At 34.8% G+C, this 13059-nt stretch overlaps 1 protein-coding gene across 1 annotated transcript; it reads right to left on the bottom strand.

Moving 5' to 3' along the window:
• Positions 1–6442: 6442 nt before the first annotated feature.
• Positions 6443–10068, bottom strand: LOC128984407 (tubulin gamma-2 chain-like). Its single transcript, XM_054403725.1, has 3 exons — positions 10032–10068; positions 8445–8647; positions 6443–7711 (listed from the first exon to the last, which is right to left on the bottom strand). The coding sequence occupies exons 1-3, from the start codon at positions 10066–10068 to the stop codon at positions 6443–6445; spliced, it is 1509 nt and encodes a 502-aa protein (XP_054259700.1).
• Positions 10069–13059: the final 2991 nt, after the last annotated feature.

The following is a 13059-nucleotide window of genomic DNA, read 5'->3' as shown; positions in this document are numbered from 1 at the left end:
CTATCGTTATGACAACCCATCACTCAACGACAAAATATTTTTTACGAACTGCTCTATATTAAAAAAAGTGAAGTGTTACAATGGAGGACTTAAATTGGCTTACCAAGATATTAATAGCAATCTAGCTAGGACCAACTATACAAAGCACGGACTCCACCTCAACCGACATGGGAAACAACGCTTAGGAAATCTGATCACAAGATTTATAAGACAAAGTAATAAGCAGTCGCCAAGTTTGACTTCGACTCCAGTAGACATCTCAAATTCATCACAAAGATATTCCATCCGTCGACAAAAGAGCTCCCATTCCCATGAAAATATCTAATGATATTACTGATGTCATTGATGTCTACCCTGAAGTATCGTCCAAACGTTCATCTCAAGCGTCCACCCCGGCCTCATCAGTTTGGCAAACTCCTGGCCTGAGCCTGACCTTGCCCGACCATCCCTTATCTCCAGAACCACATTGCAGCACCACCTTGACCCGGTCAATGGACGAGTTTCCTCCTCTGCGGACTTCGTCAACAACAGAAATGTCTCCCACGTCACTCAGATACACAGCAAGAAGGTTATCAACCACGGGCAATGACGCTGGAGATTCCACAGGATCAGGATCAGTGCCAGCCCAGCGATGTGAAGGAGAGACTACCAACTCGCAAGTTAATCCTTGTAATAATTTTTTAGGGCCATGTCTTTCACCCCTGGGTAATACTTAGAACCAGTTAAAGAATTTAAAATCTTACACCAGAATATGCAAATTGCAACTAACAAAATAGATGAATTGTTTTTTCTAACAAATGAGCTAAAGCCTTCAGTTTTTGTCGCCTCTGAGCATGGTTTTACCGATAATACTTTGGATTTCTTTAAAATTAATGACTATGAGTTAGTTGAGTCGTATCAACGCAAACATCACAGAGGTGGTGGGATATCTGTTTTTGTTAAAAATGAATTAAAATATAAACCACTCTCTCTAAATAAATTTGCTTTTGATCTTAATTTTGAATTGAGTGGAATTGAAGTAAATCTCAGTAAAATAGGAATTGTCAATATTATAGGTATTTATAGATCCCCTAGAAGTAACGCAGAGATATTTTTTGAGCATTTTGATAGTCTATTATGTAAGTTAATGTCTAAGCAGAAATTATTTGTACTTGTAGGGGACTTTATTATAGACGTCCTGAACAAAAATGACCCTGTGACTAAACAGTTTCAGGACATACTCATGACCTATTCACTCCAATGGTCGGTGGACTCACCTACCCGTGTGACTGCCACCACTAAAACTGCCATTGATAACGTCGTCACCAACGTGCTCAATAGTCATGTTACTGTAATTGAAACTGCTATATCTGACCATTTTGCTCAGGAGACGGTTATCGGAGGATGTTTACCGGAACTTGACCCCCTTTTATTAGTATGAAACGTGAAGTCATATATCTCTTTTAAATGAAAATCTCACTAAAGAGACATGGACATTTATAGATAGTTTTCTATCAACAGAAGAAGCTTTCAATGCATTTAATAAAGTTTTAATTTCTAATCTTGATGTAGCCTGTCCATTAAAAAAGTTTTGAAAGAAAATAAAGAACACAAAGAATTCCTGGATCACCCAAGGAATTCTGGTTTCACGACAAAAGATAAAATCTTATTCTCTGATATATAAAACACCCAGCGATGAGCAATTCAAAATATTTTTTAAAAGATACAAACTAATTTATAGGAAGGTTTAAAGTAGCAAAGGCTTATGCTATCAATAAGAAAATAAAAAATTCAGAGAACGTCTCAAAAACAATATGGAGTATTATCAACAATATAAAAAATGATAAAAAAAGTCAATCCAATTGCACTAAACGTCAATGGAAACCTTGTGAATAACCCAGAGGATGTTGCCAATGCTTTCAATATTTTTTTCCAGTCAGTTGGCGAATGTAACTTAAAACAAAACCCAACACCTCTTAACAGTAATTTCTGGCCCACTCCGGTTTCATCAATGATTTTAGCTCCTGCCAGTGAGATTGAGGTTGCACGTGTCATTCATGATCTTCCATTAAAAAAATCTGACGATATTAATGGCATGTCAATGTGGACAGTTAAGCAAATTTATCTGCCAATACTGATCCCATTGACAAAACTCATCAATCTGTCACTTCAGTCAGGAACTTTCCCATCTGCATTGAAAATTTCAAAGGTCATTCCAATATATAAAAAAGATTATCCACAAATTTTAAATAATTACCGCCCAATCTCAATCTTACCAGTTATGAGTAAAATATTTGAGAGGATCTTTCTCAATAGGCTTCAAAACTTTTTGGAAAAACATAATATTATCTCAGAAAATCAATATGAATTTAGACAAGGAAAATCCACCATAGACGCTGTAAATAAATTTATTGAAGATGTCATTGAAGGACTAGAGAATCGAAAAAAGACACTTGGTGTCTTCATCGATCTTTCAAAGGCGTTTGATTGTGTTGATCACGACATACTGTTAAGGAAACTGGAGCTCTGCGGTATCCGTGGAGTCCCACTTATGTGGCTTAGATCTTACCTTATCTGCAATGATGGATGAAACCTGCCTGAAAGAGGTTGATTCCACAAAGTTCTTAGGGATGCACTTGGATAGAGTGCTGAACTGGCAAGATCATGTAGATAGCATCTGTCCAAAAATTGCAAAAGGGGTATTTGCCTTGCGTAATCTCAAGCCTTTATGTTCAACACAAGTTTTGGTCATGGCCTATTATGGCCTCATTCATCCCCATCTTTCCTACGGATTAAGATTGTGGGGGGGGGGGTTGTGCCAAACGAAATTTTAACAGGGCATTTAGGCTTCAAAAAGGAGCCATCAGATTAATTCCAAATCTGAGGCGGAGAGAGTCGTGTAGACAAGCTTTCAGGGAGCTTGGAATTTTGACCCTACCTTCCCTGTATATGTTGGAAACGGCTGTATAATGCCGGTTTCAACATGTGCCTATCCAAGGCACTGCTGTGCACAGCCACGGGACAAGAGCAAGGGAAAGTTTTCGCACTGTCCATCACCGAACAGCTGCATTTGAGAAACTTCCTTCTCAAGTAGGTGTCAGGCTCCTTAACTGTCTTCCTGAAAGGCTTAAAAGTCTGGAAAGTTCCCTTCTATTCAAAACGAAACTGAAGCGTGACTTAAAAAATCAGGCATTCTATTCGGTTGATGAGTTCACAGCACACCGTTGGAGTTAAGGGCCACAGTATTATATTCCCCAGGGGTTATGAGTTAAATATTTTAAGGTTTTCTTGATAAATGTATAATGTTTTTTAGTTTTCATCAAATTCTTAAATGTAGGCCTATTGATTTATTTGTTTAAAGTTAAATTTAATTTAAAGTGTAATTTTATAAAATAACCTCTATGTAATTATAAATATTAGAATCACACAATGTAAAAATGCTACACAATGTAAAAATTGTAAAGAGAAATAAATAAATAAATCTACTGGTGCATTGAGTTCAGATAAGGTGATAATTTTAGAGAAACCTTCTACTTTCTACTGATCATGATTACTGTGAAGTTGTTAGTTCTATGTCTAGTGGTTCAAGCACAGCCATACTCTTGTCCCAAGATATCGACGGTGACTGTAGTACAGTACTTCTACATCAACATCGTCCTACAGTTTAACACCAGGATGTAGCACCAGTATCACGGTATACATGCATGACATAATTGTGACGGCAGATGACATACTGTAGATAAAATGAAAGTTGACTCACCAGATCCGAAATCCAAAGGTAAGAGCAGGAAAGTAAGGAAATATCCAGTGAAACGTAAATTTGTCAGCCAGTAGGAGAAACCAAAATTCAAATACTGGATTACTAAAGGGAAAGAAATACTCAGAGGAGCTGATTGTGCATACTGCAAAGTAAGCTGTACTATTGTAATGTCCCACAAAACAGACCTAAGAAGACATCAAGAACGCTTAACACCAAATTGCAGCAGACACCGTTTCCAAAGTTATACTAATTCCTAAATTTTCAGATGTCTGAATCGTTACATGTAAACAGAGCTATGGTGAAACTGGTAGGCTTTAATAGCCACCGAAAGTCTAGCAATCAGCCTAATGGACTGTGGAAGTGGGCACCATGTCGCCTCTGATGGGAAATTTGTTCCCCGGCTCAAAAATACAGCGGCCTCGCTACTTTGAAAAAAAAAATAAATAACGAACCCATTTTAGTGCGATTTTGTCCAGTTTTCTCACAATGTTTACTATTACATTTTATGAAAAAACGAAGAGCTGTTTGGAATAATTCTTACTTCTAGCTGTCACTGATATGTTTACATCGAATGATGTTTACAAATACCGCAACCATTTCCGATCACGTTTTGTAAGCGCATCCAAACCAATTGGGATTAAAATCATTGTGCCTTATATAACGGATCTGATTAATCGCAAGTGCAACAATTATTTTTGAGTTTTGATCACCGGGGAAAGGACCGTGAATCAGTGTTGTATAGGCCTGGGAAACTTAAATGTTTTAATCGTCGTCGCCAATAGCTTACAAACAAGGTATTCACTCATTGACGGAGCTTCAAGGACAGTTGTGTAAAGTGCAAAGTAAAAAATCACAACTACAGTGGGTGATCGTGGATGTTGCTGTGTTTTTGGAAGATCTTTCCGATTACGCTGTGATCGTAACAGAGGTTTAATTTACAGATGTAGCTAAAATTGCTTTTCCAATTTGTCATTTTTGGTTTCTACTCACCTATTTGTGCTACAATCACTGGACCATACCTCCAATCTTGGCCCATAGCCCATCTCTTGGGTGCGTGGGCATAATTATTCACAATCACATTTCGACGACGATTCTTGATACCGGTATTTACATGCCCCTAGAATACAAAGCCTTCCTACTTAGGATATAAAACTACAAACGTCCAAAACTCCAGCATTGTGCGAATTTGTCACATTTCCTCCTAATGTTTGCTAATACCAATCATTGTTTAGAGATTACGCCATCTATCTATATAAATAAAATTCGAGTTTTGTGTGTGCATAGCTCAGAATTATAAATTTTTAGGTTATTTTTTGTTTTATACATTAAAAAAGCCGAAACAAGTTTCATCTCAATTTCTGTCTGCCTGTCTGTCACGGCCCAAGAACAATTATACGCGGCCTTCTCCTGAAAAAAAACTAGAGTATCTATCAAGATCCAAATCATTTTAATGTATTCACTATGTGTTTTTATGTTTATTTATGTGTTTTTAGCTACAAAAATATGGCCACACTAATTTTAATATAAAATGACGGACGTTTAAAAACCCAATTTTGTGCGATTTTTGTTAAGTTTCCTCCCAATGTTTAGCACATAATCATCTGTGAAATAACGGACAGCTGTTCGGATCAAGATTATTTTTTCTAGTTGTCACTGATATGTTTACATTAAATGCTGTTTACAAATACCGCATCCATTTTCGATCATGTTTTGAAAGCAAATCAAAACCAAGTGAGATTAAAAATGTGTTTCCTTACATAACGGATTTAATTAATCGCGAGTACGATAATTTGTAGGGTAACCGTAAATGAAAATAGAGATTCTTTGTGTATACAATTGTTCTTGAGTTATAATAACAGGGAAGAAACCTTGAATCAGTGTTATGGCTGGGAAACTTATATTTTTTAACAAGCGTTACCAATAGCTTACAAAATTCAACTCATTGATGGCACTTCAATGGCGGTTGTGTAAAGTGTAAAGTGACAACTACAGTGGGTGATTGAATATGTATATATATTGATTTTTATATCTAAACGGTTTTACACGTTGTGGACTTATTTTTCTTTTGTGCGTGTAAAAGAAATTATTTTTTTGTCGAGACGCAATCTATCCCTTTTTTGGGTAAAAGATGAAGAAGGAGTAAGTAAGTAAGTAAGTAAGTAACAGAGGTTTACGGATTATGCTCAACTCGCTTTTCCAATGTGTCTTCTCACCGCTGTGTGCTGCAATCGCTGGACAATACAGCCGATAGGCCAATTGCTCATCTCTTGGGTTCGTAGGCCTAAACAACTATTCATAACCAAATTTCGACAACGATCCTTGATACCGGCACATTTACCTATATAGAATAAGTCAACGAATACTAGCTACGTCTTCCAAAAACGTAAAAGAAACCGGTGTGAGGTACAGTGTGTGTGCTGTTTAAAATAGATTACCGATATTGACATGTTTTATAAGAATCAAAACCATTTCCACCATAAGAATATTAACTTACCGTACCTTTATTTATTTATTAGAGTTATAATGTATATTAGGAGTGAATTTTTTTATTGTTTACATGTTTTAATTCAGAAAAATGCAAAGAATGCAGAATATATTATACTGAATTTTTAGACTAACTATGATGCCTCTATTGTACATACCGTGCTTAGGCCTATACGGACAACCAAAACACCTTTACACACTTTGTAGAGCATATTTCAGTCAGTTGGACATATTACTAGAATAATTACTTGTTAACGCTGACTCATATTCTAAAATAAGATCTTCACAAGAAGTCTTACAAAGTTCCAGTTCATTTTCAAGGTCATCGAAACCAGAAAGACTCATCATCTGTGTTATATAGGCTTTACGTGAGTAGAGCTTGCCAAACTGTGTAAGTGTGCTGTAGAAGAAACTGACAATGGCCGAATGGTTCACCATACTGAGCCCTGACACTCGATTGGGATGAGTTTGGTAGGGCGACCAAGGACATAATGTTGTCTGGTACAGAGACATGGGCTTTGCCCAGGCTAGATAACTTGCCTTCTGTAAAAACTCTTGGCGACTATTTTTCAACACTCCCAGATTTTCTTTATGATTATTTCCTTGGATAACATTAAAAACAGAAATGTAACCGTGACGAGATATTTTAGGATATTTTATGGAAACTAACATATTATTCATCTTTCCCAGATGACTTAACACTGATTCTATTGACGTTTTGACGACGTTCACGGAAGCTGGTGAGTTAAAAGACCTGAGAGGTGTGTATCCGGTCATGAGGAAGTGAAACTTAGGAGCAGGTGTGAGGGCAAGTACCACCTCACTCAGTGAGTTGAACATCATGCCGGGGTATCTGATTGGACCTAGAGAAGCTGTCATTACATCGGAAGCGACTTTATTGATATTAGCAAAAGATGGAAGGGGGAGGAAGTTAGATTTTGATGTTTTATTGTGTAAAGCCAAGTTGTCCAATACTATCACACTATCCGCATAGTTGGTCAATCTCATAAGTGTAAGCAATGAATTGTAAGGTTCTATAACCACGTCTGTGTACTGACCTTCCTTCAATCCCGATTCAGACACTTGGCTTACAGAGGTTGGAAAAACACTGTACGTTTGTATAGTTTTTTTGGGATACACCTCAGTGAGGAGCTCCAATACGGAAGAACCCATACCAGCTCCTGTTCCTCCTGAAATAGCATGGGTAATTAAAAATCCCTCAAGACAATCCATTGTCTCTGTCTCACGCTGAATCAAATCTAAAAGAATCTCTTTGTATTTCTGAGATTGGTTGAAGCCTGTAGCCCAGTTGTTCCCTGCTCCACCACCATCCTGCCCGATGAACATGTTCTGCGCATCAAATAGCTTCCTGCACGCAGAATTGCGTATGTTATGAATGACTCGAGGCTCTAGATCTAGCATGATACATCGTGGGACTAGTCGCCCAGAGTCTAACTCATGGAAGAAACTATTCTTGTTGTCAATTCCCTGTAGAAAATTTGAAGGTCCAATTTGGCCCTCCAAGTTCAAACCATGTTCCAAAGCCATGTTTTGCCAAAATTGCAGCCCAATTGAGTTTCCACACTGCCCGATTTGAAATGAGAGTATTTGTTTTGACATTTTTCTAATTTAAAATTGATACGTGGTTAACGAATTCATAAAAAGTAAGTAATCGTATCGTTTAAAAGCTTAGATTCTTTTGAAACAAACTGATCATTTTATAATAAAAATATTTACATAAAAGTATGAAAATGTACAGATGTTATAAGTCATATGTTATTAAGTGTTAAAGATAGTCCAAATGTTCTAAACAAATCTATTGTGACTGTGATCAAGGCATCACTAGAAAAACGTAAAAAAATTGTTTCTAGTGGGGCCTTACTGTGATACTATCCAGTCTAGCCTGAACATGGGTGGATCCAAGAAAGAGATGTATTTCCTTCCACCATGGCCCCCCCTTTTGAAAAATATATCTAAAAATATCAAAACCTAAGAACATTAAATGTGTTCTTAAAATAATATTTTGAAACAAATTTTGTCCATAACAGTGACATGTCCATTGTTATAAACAAATGTAATTTAAAAGAATACACGAAATAAAAATGTTATTTTATATATTTTTTTTTGTTATTTACAACTTGTACAATTACCTTACAGTATATTTAGTTAAACATTTAAATCTATAATTGCAGGAGATTCATTTATTTTTCTGACCACTGACTCTCATGGTTGTCCCCAACCTCTTCATGAGACTTCTCCAGCTCAGTGTTTGCTGCTGTCTGTTGGTTGCTGTTGTTTTGGCGTCTCTCTTGGCTGAACCCTCTCCAAGTTGTGCCGTGTCTTTCTGAGGACCAAGCTCTACCAAGACTTGCGCATCAACATTCCTGCCGAGTCTGAAGCCAAGTCCAAATCTGGAATCTTGGCCTAAAAAACACTACTTTATTAGTATATTTTAGTATAAGTTATACAGTATGTTGAAACTATAGGGATTAAATCTTGATTTTGTTTAATGGGAGTGGAGCTTTCATTGGATGTTGTCATTACATTTACATCTAAATCTGATTTAGCATTTATTTCCTCTTCTTATAATAATGATTTATTTAGATTTTCTTGATAGATTTCTAAATCCTGATCAGATATTTTATTTTTAACTATTAAAAATTTCTCTGACAGATCTCTTATCTTTGATTCTAGCTGCTCTAGTGTGATAGCTAAACTTGGGATGACTTGACATTGTTTTAGGTTAGTGATTCTTAACTGTACATGACTTAACTTAGCCTTTATCTTAGCTATTTGTAGGTTAGTAGGATTTTCTTCAGCTTGTTCAATCAATAACCCTAGTAAGTCTATTTTAGCCTGTACTGTGTTAAATTCTTCATTTACACTAAGTTTGCCAGTTAAGTTAGATATATCTGGCAATGTACTTATAATACACCGTAGTTCCTTTCTTAATGCTTCTACATTATCATGTGTAGATTCTTGATTTCTACACAAAATCTCATATTTGAGTTCGTCCTTACTCAAATAATTAATATTGAATTTTTCCATTACGGAAAATTATTATTCAATTTAATTCACCATTTAATTTCCCTGTGATTATTATGCTTGAAATATAATCACTTCATATAATATTGACAGTCTGTTTTGTATTTAGCTTGAAGTTTGCTTGTTAAATAAATATTTAATTTTTTTTAATTTGGCAAGTTGACAAGTCAGCAGAGTCGCGCACTTTTATGTACCGCAAGCCTTGAACCAAGTGCTTGCATTTGATGGTAAAATGATTAATTGCATAATTTGCACTTTTTGTTCAAACACTTGATGATATAGGGTAATTTACAAGATGTTTTAGATAGCAGCAGTGTTGGTTCCCCATGTATCACTTTGCCCAATTATATGCCAATTTTGGGACAAACAGTACTTTACTATTTGAATTTCCCCTTGTCTAGCCTTTTTAAATATTAAATATTATTTTCTTCTTCAGATATTCATATGCTATACTACAATTGGTTAAATGGTGAGCAATCAACGATCTTCATAGTAATATACATGACATTTAATTAAATCAAATTCTTCCCTTCTAAGTACATTACTTCTTGTAACTAATTACTTCTAATATAAAAAAAAACAGTCTTACTTTAGTCAGTAGACTTGCAAATATAGCACCGGACTGGTACCCCAGGGCTCGGATTCGAGTTGTCAAATTGATAGCCACAGCACACTTGAAACTCGTTCTGGAAATATGTCCAGAAAATACTAGTAAAAGGTAATCATTATTTTAATATTAGAGCATTTTAAAATATATTCATACCTTTCACAGCATGTGATTTCCTGACCAAAACAATCATGAATAGTACTGTGACAATTGTTACTTTACATTTTAATTTAACAGTTTCTCAAGGTGAAGTTATATAAAATCATCACATACTTATTAATTCAAACATATTAACATTAATTAGCATAGCTTGAATAATATTTAATTAATTTTCAATATTTGTGAAACATGTGCTTTTTATACAATCTGTAACAGGAAATTGACTTTGTATTTACATTACAATATTACACTTTGTGATCACTTGCAAAAATATGAATTCATTATTTTTGACCATATAAGAGTCTTGATACCTGAAATACAATACATTATACATTTGTTCAACTTAATATTATAATTAAATAATTGTAACTTACATGACAACGAGTGTGTGTTTGCTATGGGGCCCAGACATGAACTAGAACTGAACTAATGACTTTACCATGAATCTCATCTTTGACCAAGGATGATAACAGCTGATTTGCAGGATAGCCAACAGGTTAGAGTGATTTGCTCTTCTTAACCAAACAACAAATTATATCATATACTGTATTTTATCCTAAGTGCTCATTTAATTTACTTTGTTTTAAAATGATGAAAATTAAAATATTTACATAGTAGTACAAAATATCCCCACGCTTCTCAATTTTCAGCTATTTTAAAACTAAACACTTTCATTTATGAACTATTATAACTTAAAATAATATTTCCTTCTTTTCATTTATCATTTGAATTCGTGCCTTTTTATCAACAATGCTAAGACAACGTACTGCACAGCTGATAACCTGCAATAGTACACATCTTTGCTGTCTGAGCGCAGCACTGACCAGGCGGCGGGTCATTGCATTATTACTGTAATACCAACCTCATGTTTTACATACAACTTATTTAATTGCATCCATTTCACCGATATGAGTTTCATAACTGATACATTTTGCCCTTCAAATTACTAAACGACCTCTATTTACAAGAAAATTCATTATTATAATATAAACCAAACCATGTCTGTGAGTTTAAAATCGTAATACATTTATTTAAATACAACATTTCTGTATTTCTCAAACAAGGAAACAAGTTGCGTTGGCAATACTGGTCGCGTGATTTCAGATATTATTTTATTCCTAGCTACACATTCTTCTTTTTCATTATGTATCTGTTTAACGTGTGCGTGTGTCGTGTTGTGTTTGTGTTAAATCGTGTGTTTTTAGTGTTTAAAATTCATTTATATACAATCGTTCAGTGTAGTGAAGTGTTATGTATAGCAATTAATGTCTCCTAATACTAATTCTCATTCTCTCTCTACATTTATACACAAATATACAACTTTCGCATCACATTCATCATCTAACATACAACACATTAACTCTAGTCATGCATCCCTCTTGTGATTTAACCTTTTAATATCCGAAATCGTTCGCGTTGTAAACTCTAATCCAAATCGTTACGTTACACAATTAATTATTGTATTACGACCTTAAATCATCCCTAAATAACATACATAAAATAATTAATTCCCTTCTCAATCTCTGAATCTCATCATGTTATCTCATGTTAACTTTTCCCTACATGACTTAACAAGTTAAAATTCCAAGTATTCCCAGTAATGTTTTGCATCTTAACCTTTTTTCTTATTTACATTTTCTAGTAATGCGACTATAATACAAAGTACAATTCTTAGACTCGTTTCAATTAACCTGGTTCATATAATTTCAAATCTATTATATGTACCTTCCTAACATCAAGTGGGTCACTTGTTCGTTGTATCAAACATGTTACATCAGTTAACCAATGTATTATGCGAAAAATTCCTATGTATCTGGGGGCTAGTTTCTTACAAAACTTGTTAACTTTGCTACTTAAATAATGCGTTCTGACATATACTAAACAATTTAGCTTAAATGGATGTTTAGTTCTTGAAGCGGAGAATCTCTGACGGTTTCGGTTGAATTGGATACTTTTTCTTGCATTCATTATAGCTTTCTTCAGATTTTCTTTTCTTTCTTCTAAGGTTAATTCCGATGAAATTAGGCTCTTGATGTCCCATAGGTTAGTCAAGGCGCAGCTAGGCTCGTGGTTAAACATCAGTTTGAAGCTACTGGATTTTGTTGAAGAGTTTACAGCTGTGTTGAGACTAATCTGAATTAAATCCAGCTCTGTATCCCATTCAGTTTGTTTATCATGATAAAAACTTCTTAATACGGCTCCTAGGTCTCTAAAAATGCGTTCCGTTTTGTTTCCACTACTTTTATATGCAGGGGTACATCTTTGGCTGATAAAATGTTTAAATAAATATGACTTAAATTGGTTTGATACGAAATAACTAGCATTATCTGTAACAATTGTTTTTGGTATAGAAAAGTTGGCAAATGTCCATTTCAATTTTTCAATAATGGATTTTGAATTGCATTCCTTCAATGTATATAGCCAAGTATACCTCGTGAATGCATCGTGTAATGCTAATATATATTTGTTCCCTTTTTTGGAACGTACTAGAGGTCCTAATACATCCATGTATATTGTATCCATAGCATTTTCAGCAGTAATTGAAATTAATTTTCCCTCATATTTTCTTTGTGTACTTTTTGACATCATGCAAATGTTACAGCCTTTTACTTTTTGTGCTATGAAGTTATTTAACTGAGGATGGTAAAAATATTCATTTATTCTGGCAGTAGTTCTTGCAATTCCAAAGTGAGCTCCAAAAATGGTGTTGTGGTAAAATGTAAATATTAGATTAAATAACTTTTCAGGCAAGTAGATCCGTGGTTTATCTTTGCTATTTTTGTACATTAAAATATTGTTCTTCATGAAATAACAGTTACTATGTTCTCCTTTTGTTATACTAGCTTTTATCTTAGTACAGTCCGCGTCATTATTCTGTTGGTATTCCAATTGTGTGAATGCTAAGGGAATTTCATCTACTAAATTGCAAAAATGTTTATCTTCAATGGATGACTTCGGTGATCTGTTATCTCCTTCATTCATAGACTTTGTTCTAGTGTGATTTTGGGTTGCATTCTTCTTATCA

This window comes from Macrosteles quadrilineatus, unplaced genomic scaffold (genome assembly GCF_028750875.1).
Source record: "Macrosteles quadrilineatus isolate MER2022 unplaced genomic scaffold, UCM_ALF_1.0 Scaffold_2__2_contigs__length_208266976, whole genome shotgun sequence".
In the NCBI taxonomy this organism is placed as follows: domain Eukaryota; kingdom Metazoa; phylum Arthropoda; class Insecta; order Hemiptera; family Cicadellidae; genus Macrosteles; species Macrosteles quadrilineatus.
The sequence above is the reverse complement of the archived record's forward strand: the minus strand, read 5'-3'. Positions and strand labels throughout refer to the sequence as shown.

Excerpts from the sequence above, each read along its gene's own strand:
- LOC128984407 (XM_054403725.1), bottom strand. The coding sequence starts at position 10,068 with ATGATTGTTTTGGTCAGGAAATCACATGCTGTGAAAG. Across the intron at positions 8,648-10,031 it reads GAAATCACATGCTGTGAAAG|GCCAAGATTCCAGATTTGGA; the intron begins GTATGAATATAT and ends AGTGTTTTTTAG. Across the intron at positions 7,712-8,444 it reads GGTTGGGGACAACCATGAGA|GGAATTGACAACAAGAATAG; the intron begins GTCAGTGGTCAG and ends AATTTTCTACAG.